At 41.0% G+C, this 17,408-nt stretch overlaps 1 protein-coding gene across 4 annotated transcripts in view; it reads right to left on the bottom strand.

The window, feature by feature from the left end:
• FDFT1 (farnesyl-diphosphate farnesyltransferase 1) overlaps positions 1–17,408 on the bottom strand; it is a 41,063-nt gene that overhangs the window by 4,289 nt on the left and 19,366 nt on the right. For all 4 annotated transcript variants that reach the window (XM_030312731.2, XM_032592875.1, XM_030312729.2 and 1 more), the window contains 3 exons: positions 16,133–16,324; positions 8,365–8,541; positions 7,132–7,284 (listed from right to left, as the gene is read on the bottom strand). In XM_030312731.2, coding sequence (XP_030168591.1) covers positions 7,132–7,284; positions 8,365–8,541; positions 16,133–16,324 — 522 coding nt within the window. The remainder of the gene's footprint in view (positions 1–7,131; positions 7,285–8,364; positions 8,542–16,132; positions 16,325–17,408) is intronic.

The raw sequence follows: 17,408 nt of genomic DNA, 5'->3' as shown, positions 1-17,408 counted from the left end.
ACAGACCTGACACCTTTGCTGCATCCAGGCCTCGCCTCCATGCTTACAGCCACTGCTGCCGGCTAGACCCTCAATGCCTCTCATCTGAGCTGTCACCAACCTCCAACCTGAGCTCCTGACTCTCCTTCTGCCTGAACCCTGAAGTCCACTCGCCTGCTCTCCACGCTGTCACCAAAGAAACTAAAAACCTCTGCTTGATACCCTCAGTGGCTACCTATCACCAGCTGAATAAGCTCTGAGTTCCGTGATGTGGAACGCGAGGCCACCCATGACCTGGGCCCACTGGGCCTCTCCGGCCTCGCGTGCCACTCCCCACCTGTCTCTTCTCACTCTAGAACAACTACCCGCTGTCGTCTTCTACTTCTGATGCTCTGCATGCGTCTGTTCCCCTTTGCTCACACCGTTCCCTCTGCCCGGAATGCCCCTGTCACACTCCTTCACCTGGCTAACTCACCTGGCTAACTTGACCTGTTGCCCAAGTCTTAGGTATTAGTCTTTTAGAAAACCTGCCTTGAACTCTCAGGTTGGGCCACATGCCACTCTCCTACACAGACTCCTACCTTATCACTTAGCACTGAATTCATCTATGTCTATGCGCCTCCCTCACTAGACTGCGAGCCTCTAAGGCACCACGTCTTACCTTTCTGCCTCCAGCCCAGCACCGAGCCTGGCACACAGGAGGCCCTCACTAAGCTGACAAAGCAGTTAAGAGATGACTGAGGGGGAAAGGGACAATGATGTGAGCCCAGAGACAAAAAGGAGGAAGATTACAAAGCGGGCATATTTTTAAAATAATTTTTTTCCCCAGACTTTCATTATATAATGGGTATTAAAAAAAATATTTTTTTAATATTTATGAGAGAGAGAGAGAGAGAGAGAGAGGGAGAGAGAGCGCACAAGCAGGAGAGGGGTAGAGAGCGAGGGAGACACAGAATGTGAAGCAGGCTTCAGGCTCCGGGCTGTCAGCCCAGAGCCCAGTGTGGGGCCCAAACCCACAAACTGTGAGATCATGACCTGAGCTGAAGTAAGACGCTTAACCAACTGAACGATATAATGGGTATTTTTTCCAGAGACAGATTATATTCTTGCCACCCTCCCACCTCACCACTGAAAGGGCACAGCTGCGATTTAGTAGGACAAGAAAATAAATGAATGTGCCCACAGGTGTGCCTGGCTGGCTCAGTCAGTAGAGCATGTGACTCTTGACCTCTGGATCATGAGTTCAAGCCCCACAATGGGCAGAGAGCTCACTGGGAAAAAAATGCCTACAGAAATATGCTAATGATATCTGATACCTAATATTATGATACCAAGAATAGCTCTAGAAAGAAGAAGAAAAAGGTTTCATTGAAACTACAATTTCCTCTTTCTTTTCAAAAAAATTTAGATAATGGAGTTAAGCTTATAAAAACAAGCAATACAAAAATAAAGTTAAAAAAGGAGCCAAAATTCCCTTACTTGCCCCTCAGCCACAGGCCAGTATAGTTACTTTTATACTTTTCCTCACTATGCCCTTATAACCTCAGATAAAAACGTATGAAATGTCATACACAATAATACAGTATTATCATATACTGGTGTAGTTACTTTTATACCTCTTGCCATGTGCATATAAGCCAATATAAAAACATATAAAAGGTTATATATATGTATTATATAGTCTACACACTATACAGAATGGCTATTCTATATAATGTATAAATATGACTATATTGTGTATATGAAATTATACACTTTATTTTTAAGATAGGTTATAAACATATTATGCTGTAATTTGACTTTTTTCACTCACATAATTTCTTTAATCTTTTTTTAAAATGTTCTTTCGTGTTTATTTATTTTTGAGAGAGACAGAGACAGAGTGGGGGCGGGGCAGAAAGAAAGGGAGACACAGAATCTGAAGCAGGCTCCAGGCTCTGAGCTGTCAGCACAGAGCCTGACGAGGGGCTCGAATTCATGAACTGCAAGATCATGACCTGAGCTGAAGTTGTATGCTTAACCGACTGAGCCACCTATGTGTCTCACTCACATAATTTTTTATAGATATTTCTTTTTTTCTTTTTTTAGGTAAGCTCCTTGACCACTGTGGAGCCCAATGCGGGGCTTGAACTCATGACCCTTGAGCTGAGATCAAGAGTCAGACGCTTAACTGAGCCAGGAGCTTCTATGGACATTTCTTAATGCCAGAACCTAGAAAAAGAGGTCATTCCTTTTAAACACAACCTACGTAATGTGAACACACTATAATTTATAATCAACCCCCTCCCAATAAGGACCGAGGACAAAATGCTACAATCAGCGTCTCTGTACATTTTCTAGTTAATTGTGTAGGTAAAGTCCTAGAATTGCTTGGTCAAAGGCTAATGCACACAAAATTCTGACAAGTATGAACAGCTAATGTCATTAACCACAAGAAAAAAGAAAAAAGGCTTAGAAGCATCTGGGTCGTTCAGTTAGTTGAGCATCCAACTTAGGCTCAGGTCATGATCTCGTGGTTTGTGGGTTCAAGCCCCACATGGGGCTCTGTACTGACAGCTCAGAGCCTGAAGCCTACTTCAGATTCTGTGTCTCCTTCTCTTTTTGACCCTCCCCTGCTTGCTCGCTCACTCTCTCAAAAATGAATAAACGTCAAAAAAAAAAAGAAAAAAAGGTTTATGACCAAGGACTGAACTGGAATAATCAAGTCTGGAGTGAAGCATGGGGTGGAGGAAACAGCCTGGCCATAGAAGAGAATGCCAGGAACATTTTGTGCAGCCAGAAGAAACGAAAATCAAGACAACTCTGGGAGATAAGGAGCCAGAAAGGCAAGGGAGGAGACAGATGGGTAAGAGGTTAAACCTGAGGTAAGCGTCACAGAAGCCAAGACAGGGAAGGGCTTTCAAGGTGAGAAAGATCCAGTGTCGAATTTTTAAAAAATTTGTCATTAGAGCACTGCCTTGGTGGCTCAGTCTTGGTGGCTCAGTTGGCTCAGCGCCCAACTCTTGATCTTGGCTCAGGTCATGATCTCACAGTTGGGGAGACTGAGCCCCGTGTTGGGCTCCGAGCTGATAACGCAGAGCCTGCTTGGGGTTCTCTCTCTTCCTCTCTTTCTGCCCCCACTCTCTCTCTCAAGATAAATAAATAAACTTTAAACAAACAAAAACTGGTCATTAGAAGGTCATTAAATCACCTCAGTAAGAAAAGTTCTGACAAGGAATGAACAAAAGCTAGGATGAGGTGGGTTGAGAAAAAAATGGGAATCGATAACATGAAGTACATGAATCCTTTGAGAAGCTTAACTGTGAGGGAGAGGAGGATGGGGATGAGGTAGAGAGGAGCAAAGTCAAGCCAAGTATTGATCTGTTTACTTTTTGAAGCCGAGTGGCCAGAGTGCAAATACAAACTAGAGGAGGGACCCAAAAAGGAGGGGGCTTTAGATAAAGAGGAGGCGGATCTTGAGGGGGCGAGAGGCGGGAGCAGGAGTGCATACCTGCAGGGGTTAGGCTCACACAGGAGAGATGGACAGAGAAGTGGAGACAGTTCACAACATATAATCTCGTACTTCCTCCTGTGGTTAAAGGCAGAGTCAGCAGAGAAGGAAAAGATGGATGTACAGCAGTACTTTTCTTGTTTTGAGATAGAGAGAGAGTGAGCGAGCACACGAGAGGGGAAGGGGCAGAGGGGGAGACAGAGAATCTTAAGCAGGATCCTGGACCAGTGAGGCCGGCAGGACTCAGGGATCATGACCTGAACCGAAATCAAGAGTCGGACACTCAACCGAGTCACCAGGCGCCCCCAGCAGTGCTTTTCAAACTTTATGTTCACAGGAATCACCTGGGGATCTTGGTAAAGGCAGATTCTGAGTCAACAGGTTTGAGTAGGGGTGAGGCTCTAGCAAGTGCCCAAGGGCCACCGATGCTGCACAACACTTGTGAGTTGTGAGCACAAAAAGGGCCTGGAGAGCAGGATGATGCTCTAGAGGAAGCACAGCGTAGCGTGAAATGGGAAGGTGTGCCCGCTTAGGAGAGGTCGCCCTCGCCGAGGAGTGAGCATTGGCACAGAAGGAAACAGCTTCTGGCCGTTTGCCTGAGTATTTGTTTCTGTCCCAAAATAGCTGGTTGAGCTTCTCGCCAGCTGACAGGTATCCAGACTGGTTTGCAGCTGAGGCTGCTCCAGAGGACAGAGGGTGTGGAAGAGCAGCGCCCACCTCCTCAGGAAGGTTCGGTGTCCCTCTAACTCCTCCTGTAAATATTAGAGTCCCATGAGGAGACCTTTACACGCCCCTGCAAGTGCATTCTTGTTACCACCAGTTAAGCCCAGGGAACTGACAGAACTTTTTGTTTTTAATCTGAGAACCTTTTTTTTTTTTTTTTTAAATAATGTTTATTTTTGAGAGAGAGAGAGAGAGAGCAAGCGGGGGAGGGGCAGAGAGAGAGGGAGACACAGAATCCAAAGCAGGCTCCAGGCTCTGAGCTGTCAGCACAGAGCCCGATGTGGGGCTCGAACTCAATCTAACCATGAGATCATGTCCTGAGCCAAAGTCGGACGCTTAACCAACTGAGCCACCCAGGCTCCCCAAGCTGACAGAAGACTTGCAGTCTTCCTGCAAAGGACAGACTTGGTCAGTGAGAAGTAGGATCAGGGTTAATATCTGGACACCAGCAAACAGACAACTTGTGGTCTTCAAAAAGTTTTAACTTGAAATTTCATTCATGAGGACATTAAAACCATTATCACATTTTATTCCTTTGGACTTGAAAGACTTGAGATTTTTCTGAATCAAATCAAGTATTAATGTTTCCTCCAAATCACGCTGGGTTTCACCAGAGTAGCTTTAGAAACCGATGACCTCAATCAGTGTTCCTTAAAGGGCCAGAAATTATTTTCAGCTTGGTGGGTCACCCTCTGTGGCAGCTTCTCAACTCTGCTACTGTATTTTGAGGCTGCCTCAGACAAGACATATGCGAATGGGCATGGCTGTGTTTTAATAAAAAGTTATTTACAAAAGCAGTAGGGGCGGGGAGGTCAGTCAGCTGTAGTGTGGGTACCCATGCCCCAAATCAAACCGTTGATCACAACCAGGATTTAATTCCAATGGGTAAGGAAAACACCAGATAAAATCTGAATTTTAATATAGTAACGGAACTAGCAAACAACATTTTTTAAAAATGGTTTTTTGAAATCGGTGGTCAGTATTAAAACTAAAATATTCTCTGAACTACACACTACATAAAAGGATTCTAACTGATACAAAACAGAGAAAAAGTGCCTAATAAAGTACTACTCAGTTTAGAAAGGATAATCCAACCCCCTTAGAATTGTAGTGAACAGCATATGGTCTGAAGTCAGCCAGATCTGGGTCCAAATTATGGCACCAGCCTCAAGTTTCCTTGATATTAATAGCACCCACCTTGTTGGTTGCTATGCCAGGCACACAGTAAGCTCAGAGTAAGTGCTGGCTATATGGTGAATCAGACCGTCCCAAATCTCATAAGCAGAAATTTTTTGGTCAATAGCTGAACACGTAAGTCACTAAAAGAATTTTAGGATTAAAAAAATTTTTCTTTAGTTTTCTCTTACGCCTTCTACAGGTACCTCTGGTAGAAATGCTGAAGTCCAAAGCTCGTCAGAAGACAGGGCGTAACTCCAAGGAGAATGTGCAATATGCCATAGAAATCAGAGGAAATAACTGTTTTTGCAGAATTCTATTTAGAGGAAACCACTATTACCAAGTGCATCCCTGTAAAGGCATAGCCAGAGGACTGGAAGGAGGCAGAAAACTATTGACAGCAATAGTTACCTCTGGGAGGGGGCGGGGGGAGGAAGATCTTATTATGTTTTCATGTATTTCTGTAGTATTTCAATCTTCAGTAAGAACATACCTAAGGATCTCAGAGCCACCCAGCTCCCTAGTGTGACAGTCAAAAAAAAAAAAAAAAAAAAAGTCTCTAGACATTGCCAAATGTCCCCTGCAGGGAAGGGGGTACTAAAGTATCTCCAATTAAGAACCACTGCTAGGGTGCCTGGGTGGCTCAGTTAAGCATCCAACTTCAGCTTGGGTCACGATCTTGTGGTTTGTAGGTTCAGGCACCACATCAGGCTCTGTACTGACAGCTCAGAGCCTGGAGCCCGCTTCTGATTCTGTGTCTCCCTTTCTCTCTGCCCACTCCCTGCTCACACTCTCTCTCAAAAATAAACAAACATTATTAAAAAAAAAAAAAAAAAAAAACAAAGGAACCACTGATCTAGGACCTAGAGTTTTAGCCTCTAAGAAAAGGCTTTTTTGAACCTAGTCATATATTATACCCTCCACAGAAGGATATTTGACTCGAACAAGTATGTTCTGTTTTATAGGATGGTTTTGGTACTTGAAATGAGATTTGCATTAGAAAATTTAGAAATCGGGGCGCCTGGGTGGCTCAGATGGTTAAGCATCCGAGTTTAGCTCAGGTCATGATCTCGCAGTTTGTGGGTTTGAGCCCCACGTCGAGCTCTGTGCTGACAGCTCAGAGCCTGGAGCCTGCTTCGGATTCTGCGTCTCCCTCTCTCTCTGCCCCTCCCCCACTTGCATGCACACTCTCTCTCTCTCTCTCTCAAAAATAAATAAAAACATTAAAAGAATTATAAAAAAAGAAAAAAAAATTTAGATATCATTGCAACTTGATGGTTTTCCTTTGCCAAAATTCCCTACTGTGGTTTCTCAGTTGAGGCCTATGAAGTCATAGAAAGTACTGGATTGGGTGTGAGGCAATGTGGATGGACTGAGGTCCCAGATCTACTCAGTCAGATACTGCATTTGCATCCAAAAGACTTAGCCTCATTTTTCTCACCCATAAAACAAAAAGCCTGACTGGCCTCTAACATCAGCTTCCAGCTCAAAACCTATGATTCTGCTTAGGAGCTCCACCCTAAAGGCTTGCTGCCTTTATACACTCTCACCAGGGTGCTGTGCAACTCTGAACAATCAGTAACTCATGCATACACGAACTTTCCAAATAAAGGAGACCAACTCCTGTCCTGTCTCTTTATACCATAACACAATAAGTTGTTAGGATCATCTAATATTCAAATATAAACTATTTAAACAATGACATTATTTAAATACTATAAAAAATAGCTAGAAATTATCCATGTAGTTACATAGAAACCCACCTCTTCCATATACTGGTATATTATAGCTTTGACAGCTGGCATATTGGTGGCATCCATCATTAGAGTTACTGCTTGTCCTTTTCGGATCTTCACTACGCCTTTGAACACCTGCTGGTTATTATAACAGGCAGCCAAAGTGGCAATGGCCATTACCTACAGATATAAGGTGGGGGAGACAAAAGAAAATGCTAATTCATTTCATTTCATGAAAGAAAAGAAATGGTACTATAAGCAATCACCATTGTGAAAACGTAAAAAAAAATCTTCTACAGAATAAGAAAGTGCCAAAGAGCTAAGATGTAACTAACCAAGAAAAAGTACCCATGAAGAAAGCATATCAAAACTTGTACCTTTCCCACTCCTCCCTTCCTCAACAACAGCCTCAAGTGATCTTTGCAATCTTAAATGATTCTTTGGTTTGACCATGAAAACTTTTTATTTGGAAAAAACAAACACGAGCCAATACAACATTTTCTATGCTAGAATAATGAGTCATAGAGCTGAAAAATATATCTCAAAATAATATCTGCAAAAAATTTTCTATTTTTCCTACAACAAACATAACCATCATACATGAAAAAAACCAGCATGGAGGAGGGGGTAGGGCACAAATGGGAAGGAGGGATAGTTCCCAAGCTCAAAGGTGTATTATTTCTAGGATAAACGGAAACCCATGTCAAGCCTACAGATTTTAGCTCCAACAACCATTCAAGATTGGCCATTAAAAGATTAAATCGAGTTTCCAAATCAGTTAAATCCTAGAACTTTCATTTACTGGAGTTAAAGTAATTGGTAAGGCATTTAAAAAGTGTAAGCTCCTAGGATATTGAGGGGCTAGGTCCATAGGGTCAGGTTCTGTTCTCATGAGTCTAGGAAAATCACAGCAAAAACTAGGCGCTTAAGACTTTGTAATGACAACACCTTCACCTACATTTTACCCAGCACTCCCCATAAATCTAAGCCAAAGCCCTAGATTTAACTGTGAGAATAAGGATCTAGCGAGGCTGAGCTGAGGGTGGTGGTCATAGAGCAAAGGGGAGGTATGGTGAGACACTGTCTGCCTCTTGGCCAGCAAAAGAAAACAGACCAGAGTCCTCTTTTTAAGGAACCATATTCCGAATACAGCAAACCAAAATAGTAAATGCATTCTATCCACCCCCATCACCACCACCACCACACCACTGCCTGTAGCTTCCACCTCTCTTCTACAACAAGAACAGCAGCACTGCATACCTGTGGAATAGCACAGAAGTTAAACACACTTTGGTTTCTAAGTCTTGAAAGGTAAGTGATGACATCTGGGATGTGGTGTAGTGCGTTGGTTATAAGTTCGTTCAGGCACTGCACAGCCGAGTCAATATTCTGTGGCTTAGCAAAATCACCCAACTTCTTAACATACTTGCTCCAAACCTTAAAAAAGAAGTCGGCATGTGCATAAGGGAAGAAGGTTTCCAAGCAACACGAAAGAATCTTCGTGAATAAGAACTATGATAGACAGTAAAGTTTTTCTTAGCTGCGGACTCCTCTTTCACCAAGATCAAGTCTGTTTTAAGCTCCACACAGGGGCTATTTGTGACAGCCAGTCAGGGTCTGATCACAACCTGGGAGTCAGTTAAGTTTCTGGGAAATTGTCCTTTTGGGAAGATTAGTACAGCATGTACTACAGCAATACTTTAATGACTTCAGATAAAGAAAACTCGTGTTATTCAGAAGGCATTAGTCTACTCCTGAAAAAAATAACCAGATATATACAAAACCAGCTACAACAATACTGCAGGCTAAACAGTAAAATTCTGAAGATGGTCAGGTCTCCAAGTAATGAGTGATTAACATTACGTACCCAATTCCGAGAATTCAGAATGCTGCCAAACAATCGTATTTGGGGAAAATGAGCTAAGTCTGTACTATGAGAACATTACCTCCTTGGATCTTAGTAACTCAAAAGTGAAATAACATCTTCAACTCCAATGGTGGGACTGATTTGACAATTTTTAATGTTAATATTTAAAGGAATCTCTAGGGGCACACGGGTGGCTCAGTCGGTTCAGTGTCTGACTCTTGATTTCGGCTCAGGTCACGATCCTAGGATCGTGGGATTGAGTCCCGAATCGGGCTCTGTGCCGAGTGTGGAACCTGCTTAAGAGTCTCTCTTTCTCTCCTTCAATCCCTCTCTCCTGCTCGTATTCTCCAAACACACACACACACACACACACACACACAAATTAAACATCAGAAAAAAAATAAAGTAGTTTCTGAAGCTAGCATAAAACTTACTTTCATCTTTGGTAACCATTTTTTTAAGTATTTTTTTTTTTATTTTAAGTTTATTTATTTTGAGAGAGAAAGTGAGAGCAGGGAAGGGGGAGAGGGAGAGAGAGAGAGAGAGAGAGAGAGAGAGAGAGAGAGAGAGAGAGAGAGAGAGAGAGAGAGAATTCCAAGCAGGCTCCATATTGTCAGCACAGAGCCCGACGTGGGGCTTAAACTTACAAACTGTGAGATCGTGACTTTAGCTGAAATCAAGAGTCAGACACATAACCAACTGAGCCATTGCACCCCATTTTTGAAAACTCTTAAGCCGCCCAAAGAATGACACTCATTGTAACCTTATGCACTCCCCCAAATACATGACTGGCCTAATAGGACTAGGAGATTCTATGGAAAGTCAAATTTGTTATCCATTCTTAATTTGCACCTTAAACACACTCAGATTGATGGTACTAGATCAATGATGGTACAAGATCTGCAGAACTTGGAGAAAATAGTTAATAAACCCCTATGTATACATCCACCAGCCTCAACAATTATTGACACTTGGCCCGTCTTGTTCCATCATGCAGGTTCTATCTGTGGCGTTGGCATCTCGCCTGTGCCCACTTTTGTCTTGGAGCTCCTGGGGGTGCTTTGTACAGGTTATCCACGGGCTGGGTTTTGGGTGTTTGTTTGGATTTTTTTGTCGAGTTGTTTCATCTCTTTTTGAGAATTTGAGAAAAATCCCCAAACCATGCTGCTGCCACCATCACTACCATTTTTACAAAATCCAAACTTCCTGCTGATAGATGCAGAAAGGATGACAGAATTAGGATAGCACCTTTTGGCCTCTTCACTGATAATAAGTCTAGGGAGCGACCACCAAGACAAAAAAGAACCCGCAACTTACAAGGAAAAGAAAACGATCATTATATTTTCAACAGCCAGTCTGTAAAAGCAGAAGAAAATGGGAGTAACACATTTAAGGTACTCAAAACTATGAGCTAAAAACTTCATAGCTAGAAAAAACTGACTTTCAAATATCAAGGACACAAATTATCTTCAATATGTATAAACATGGAGAATTATTATTCTCATGGCTCTTTCCTATCTACCAGAGTACGAGCTTGAGACAACCAAAATGGTTAGAGACATCAACATAAAGGCTGGTAGTGAGCATAAACCAAGACAAAATAAAGGAGAAAAGGGAGATATTACGGTGGTAATGGCTATCTGATCTGACGATTCAGATATAAATATAATCATAAAAAATTGGCAATTAGGATATCATATGTAAAAAATTTTTTTTGAATTACTGTCCGTAAGCATATTTGGTGGTAGTAGCATCAGTATCACTATTCAGAGACTGCAAGATCTGTAATGTGGAAAAAAAGCAGATGAGTAGTTATAGCATATACTAATTCTGACATCTCTTATTTCCCTGAGAAATATGAATCTCAATGAGGAAAAAATGAGGTAGAGATATAATATAGAGGAAGCGATTATATAACCATTCTATTGTCCTGTGTTTGAATTGGAAATATCAATACAAATTTACAAGGCATTTGTAAATTTATCAATATAAATTACAAGGTATTTTAGCTTTAAAACTAGACACACACACACACACACACACACACACACACACACACACACGGACTACCCCAAGAGCAATGACTATCCTGCCCAAGTGTGGTGTTGGCTATTATTTTCCATTAGCCCAGGTGTCTTCCCTGAGCTTCTTGAATAGCTGGAGGAGTCCAGATCTTAGTAAATGTACAAAATGAGTTTAGAACATCTTCACATATCAAATGGCAAGGAAGCTATCATAGACTATTAAGGGTCATGAGGACTCAAGAGCCAACCTGAATCTATTCCCGACCAAAGAAGGGAAATTTTAAGCTTTAATAATGAGAATAATTACAACCGATTAAACCCAAATATGTTTTAATCTATAAGTTTATAATGACAGCAAAAGATAACTAATTGGTCACCTTCTGAGGGTGACAGAAAATTATCTTAAAAGCTAGGTAAAGGAAAGAATCAAATATATGTACTGCCTTCCATACGTGATTTGTACCACTCAATAAGCAAATAATAAAGGAGAGAACATATCTCCTATAAAATCTGCCCAGCTAATAAAGGAAGGCACAAATATAGAATTAAAAAGTTCTTATTTTATGGCATAAAATTCAAAGTCCTGAAATGAACCCTCATATTTAGGGTCAACTGATTTTCAACAGGGGTGCTAAAATAATTCAATGGGGGGAAGAACAATCTTTTCAACAAATAGTACTGGGACAGCTGGACATTTGTGCAAAATGATAAGCTGGACCCCTACCTCATACCACATACAAAAACTAACTCAAAATGGATCAAAGCACTCAATTAAGAGCTAAAACTATAAAACTCTTAGAAGAAAATATAGGCATAAATCTTCATGACCTTAGATTAGGCAATGGTTTCTTACATAAGCACAATACAAAAGGGAAAACTAGATAAATTGGACCTCATCAAAATTAAAAACGTTTACGCTCCAAAAGACATCAAAAAAGGAAGAAGATAACCCACAGACTGGGAGAAGATATTTGTAAATCACGTATCTGATAAGGGACTTGTATTCAGAGCACAGAAAGAACCCTTACAACTCAATAATAAAGACAAACAATACCATTAAAATATCTGAAAGTATTTTAGTAGTTTTCAGAAAAAGTACCTGAATAGATATTTCTCCAAAGAAAATATACAGATGGCCAACCACATGAAATGCTCCACATCATTAGCTATCAGATTGCATATCAAAACCACAATGAGAAACCACTTCACACCCACGAGGAGGGGTATAATAAAAAAAGATAGATAATATGGAGAAGTAGGGCGTTATTGTTTAAAGGGTACAGAATTATACACTTAAAAAATAGTTTGAATGGTAAATCTTCTATTACATAAACTTTACCACAATAAAAAAAAGATGTTAAACACATACATAAAAAAAGGTGAGAACTATTGGCAAAGCTGTGGAGAAACTGGAACCCTCATTTACTGCTGATAGGACTGGCACAAGGGTGTAGTCACTGTGGAAAACAGTCTGGCAGTTCCTCAAAGGTTAGTAGCTGTATGAAGCAGCAATTCCTCTCCAAGCTATATGTATATATATGCAAGAGAAATGGAAACACATGTCCACTCAAAACCTTGTATACAAATGTTCACAGCATATTAATAACAGCCAAAAAGTGGGGGCACCTGAGTTGGTTGAGCATCCAACTTCAGCTCAGGTCATGATCTCATGGTTCATGAGTTCAAGCCCCACATCGGGCTCTCTGCTGTCAGCACAGAGCCCGCTTCAGATCCTCTGTCTCCCTCTCTCTCTGTCCCTCCCCTGCTCTTTCTCTCTCTCTCAAAAATAAACAAACATTAAAAAATAATAAAAGCCAAAAAGTGGAAACAACCCAAATATTCCTCAACTGATAAACAAATAAAATGTGGCATATCTATATAAGTGAATATTGTTTGACTATAAGAAGGAATAATGTGTTGATAACATACTACCTCCTGGATGAACCTTAAAAGCATCACGCTAAGGGAAAGAAGTCAGTCACATAATATAGGATTCCATTTATACGAAAGGTCCAAAACAGGCCAATGTACAGAGACAGAAAGAAGATGGTTGGTCGCCAAGGGCTGGGGAGTGGGCATCAGCGGAAAACAGATCGTGACTGCTCGAAGGCATGTGGTTTCTTTCTGGGGTAATGAAAATGTTCTAAAATTAATTGTGATTGTTGCACAACTCTGTGAACATACTAAAAAAACACTAAAAACTTTAGAAGGATGAACTGCATATAGTAAGTGAACTCTGTCTCAATAAAGCTGTGATAAAAATACTATTTCGCAACCCTAATAAATGAACAGAACTAGGGATGAAGCCTGATTGCTAACATCAAAAGTGGGCAAAAATCAGACATTACGTGCCTCTTGATAAAACAGCACACCAACATCTTTCATCAAGAGGTGCATGCTCATTTTTATTTAAACACATTTGATGTGTTTTAACCCATTGCCATTTTTATTCTTTTTTGGTACTCGAAGTGTTCCATATGTGCCAGTGAAAGCCCCTTCAAATTGGATTGTGTGCCTCTTTATCCTGTACTTTTTACTTTGATAGTTCCCTTACTTTCTGGCATGACAGTATATTTCAAGCTCCTTTTATGTATTTTCTGCCCTTACTGTTCCTTATACTGGGAAATGGTATTAAAAGACCAAATTGGAACACCAGAGGTACATATTACTACTGGTTTGGTCATTGTTGCTAAACAGAGGTAGACTTTTTTTTTTTTAAAGAATCTGTATCATGAGTTCATACTGATATTTCCAATTCAGTTCAGGATTATGGGAGTTTTGCTTAACTTGTTTCCTATTTGTATCTTGTATTTTAGACTGAAAAACCTTGGTTCTTAGACTGATAAGAACACAATTGCCTATTTACCTTATGTTGCCAAGTTTCTGTAATAGTTTCAGTATTTCAACAAAAATATTCACAATATGATTACTGAAAACCTTTTATTACTTTTGGTTTATCCTTCCATTTAAACTCTGCTGTTGAGATAAGTCAGAGAAAGACAAATACCATATGATTGCACGCATAGTGGAATTTGACAAAACAGATGAACATACGGGAAAAGGAGGAAAAAAAGGAAACAAACCACAAGAGACGTTTAATGATTGAGAACAAACTGGAATGTTGGTGGAAGGAGGTGGGTGGGAGATGGGCTAGATGGGTGATGGGAACTAAGGAGGGCACTTGTGATGAGCACTGGGTGTTGTATGTAAGTGATCAGTCACTAAATTCTACTGAAACCAATACTGCACTGTATGTTCACTAACTAAAATTTTAATAAAAAGTAAAAAACAAAAACACAAAACTATGGTATTGTGCACCTGTTTTTTTCATTTAATAATATAGCCTGGAGATTACTCCGTAATAGTATAGTTCTTCTTGCACTCCACCAGGTGAATATACCATAGGTTCATTCAACCAGTCCTGTGTAGAGGGACATCCGGGTTGTTAATAAATTGTAACTATTACAAACAACACTGAATCCATATGCGCCCATATGAGTCATTTGCCAAACTGCCAGGCCTCAGGGCTGTACCAGTATACGCTCACCGGCCACACAAGAGTGCCTGGTTCCCCAATCTTGCTTCATTCAGGCCTATCAAACTTTTGACTGCCAGTCCAATGCAAGAAATAGTATCTCAGGATTCTTTTATATCTTTTTTGGGTTAGGCTATTTGAACTGACATTCATTAAGCACCCTGGGCTGCAGTTTATGTCACTTCATGCACACCACCACCCTGTGGTATAAACTATTCAATTTTACAGAAAGAGGGAAGTGAAATATGTGCAGGACACTTCATGCACACCACCACCCTGTGGTATAAACTATTCAATTTTACAGAAAGAGGGAAGTGAAATATGTGCAGGACTGCAGAGCTGGTACTCATGAACCACACTTGGGTGATGCGCTTGTGTGAGAAGCAGTGTCATACGGTGGACAGACCCTGGCAGGGATCCAGGAGACTGGGGCGTCCCTTCTAGCGGCCACTGACTCATTCACTGTAGGTCCTCACACGAATCTCTCCCCTTCTTTGAGGACTGGTGTCAAAGGAAGGGTGTGCAAGAGCTGCTTCTCAACCCTGCCTGCACAGTAGTCCCCTGGGAAGCTTGACAAACTATGGCGTCTCAGCCCAGGGTAGTTTTAATGTGAATTTTTCTCATTAGGAGTAAGATTGATTATCTTTTCAGCTGTTTAATGATCTTTCTTTCCTTGATCTGTTCTCACCTCTTTCTCCATTTTCCTATAGGGTAACTGGTCTTAACTTTTAGCAGTTTTTATTTGTGGCGTAAGTTGCAAATATTTTCCCTACTCTGTCACCTTTTTTTCCACTTTAAAACCACTTGGTTTTAGGAAACCATTTTATGGAAATCAATAGGCAAATGTAGGAAATAGTCATAAGATTTTCTAGCTTTCCAGGGTGCCTGGGTGGCTCAGTTAGAAGACTCTTGATCTTGAGGTCGTGAGTCTGAGCCCCACATTGGGTGTAGAGATTACTTAAATTAAAAAAAAAATAAGGAAAAATATTTTATAGCTTTCTTTCTGAATAAAACCAACGTCCAAGTCTTTCCTTTCCCTGTTTTTTTAAAATTGAGTCAAAGATCAACTCTGGTCTCTTATAATGAACATCTGTAGTTTCTGTCTATTTATTTAGCATCTTTCTTCCTGGGGTGGGTGGGGGGAATCCATCTATGTGTGTTGGGCAGAGATAATCCAGGTCTGGCCAAAGTATTCAGCCCTCTGGCTACAGCAGCTGATTATGGGATGGGCACAGGAACCAAGCCCCACCAAGTAGGCCTTCCTAAGGACTTTTCTGTTAAGATAATAAGTTGTGAGTCATGGGTTGTTACACCTACTACTTGGGAGAAAGCCTGTCCAAGAGATAGAAAGAAGGGGGAAAAGACACACACACACACACACACACAAACATACACACACACGCGCACACACACACACACGACTGAACCTGTGGATTTGGCCAGTCCACCCTGAAGCAAACTAAATCTTAACCTGTTTTATACACTCTCTTCCGTTGTCTCAGGCAGTTTGATTCATGTTTCTATCACTTGCAACCAAAAGATTTGTTTTGTGTTCAGAAAAGTATTTGACATTATTTTTCCCAAATCCCCTAACTCTGTTACCTCTTGAGGCCAAAACTCTCTTCCTTCTCGTTGGTCTTCCAGATAATCACGAATGATGTTTGTTTTCTGCAGAAACAGGCCCATAGAATTGGCACGTTCTACATCTTCACCAACTAGGGGATCCTCTAACTCTGAGGCTGAGAACAGACGGGAAAGGCCAATTCCCACCAGCCCGGCGACATAGTGACAGTACTGTAAAAGATTATTTTTAAAGTACTTTAATATGTATTTACTGACATGAAAACAGTAAAGATCATTAACTACAAAACAAAAGCAAAAACAAAAACAGGTTCCAAACAGAAAGTACAACATCTCATTTTGATTCAGACACAAATATACACTATGGACATATAAGGAATAAAAAAACATCCAAAAAGGATGTGCAGAGATCTCTGATCTCTGGCTCGTGTGATGTTTTTATTTGTTTCACCTGCATTTTCTGTATTGCTACTGTGAACATTCATTACTTCTTGAATAAAAGGTTACTGAAAAAATAAACTAGTACAGTAAACTTTTTGAGATCTAAAATTGAGAGTGAAGGCCATAGGGAATTAGGAATATTCTAATAGAAACTAGAATAGTAAGTAGAGTTTAATATTGAAGACATTTAGAGATCTGGCAGTGTCTCAAAATCTTCATTATACAGAAGAACAAAGTACAACTACTATGTTCTCGACACTGTTTTAAGCACTCTGCATATTCAGTCCTCACAAACACCTTTATGAGGCACGTATTATTTTTAAAAAATTTTTAATGTTTGGGGCGCCTGGGTGGCGCAGTCGGTTAAGCATCCGACTTCAGCCAGGTCACGATCTCGCGGTCCGTGAGTTCGAGCCCAGCGTCGGGCTCTGGGCTGATGGCTCAGAGCCTGGAGCCTGTTTCCGATTCTGTGTCTCCCTCTCTCTCTGCCCCTCCCCCGTTCATGCTCTGTCTCTCTCTGTCACAAAAATAAATAAACGTTGAAATAAAAAAATTAAAAAAAAAAATTTTTTAATGTTTGTTTATTTTTGAGAGAAGACAGAAGAGCGGGGGAGGGGCAGAGAGAGAGAAAGAGAAGATCCAAAGCAGGCTCTGTGCTGACAGCAGAGCCCAATGCAGGGCTTGAACTCACGAACCGTGAAATCATGACCTAAGCTGAAGTCTGACACTGAACTGACTGAGCCACCCAGCACCCTGAGGCATGTATTATTATTACCACCATTTTAGGAAGCTGGGACAGAAAAGAAGTCAGTTAATTGTCCAAGATCACTCATCTGAGAAGTCAGAGGCCAGGGAC

The sequence above is a fragment of the Lynx canadensis genome, chromosome B1 (genome assembly GCF_007474595.2).
Source record: "Lynx canadensis isolate LIC74 chromosome B1, mLynCan4.pri.v2, whole genome shotgun sequence".
Taxonomy (NCBI): Eukaryota; Metazoa; Chordata; class Mammalia; order Carnivora; family Felidae; genus Lynx; species Lynx canadensis.
The sequence above is the reverse complement of the archived record's forward strand: the minus strand, read 5'-3'. Positions and strand labels throughout refer to the sequence as shown.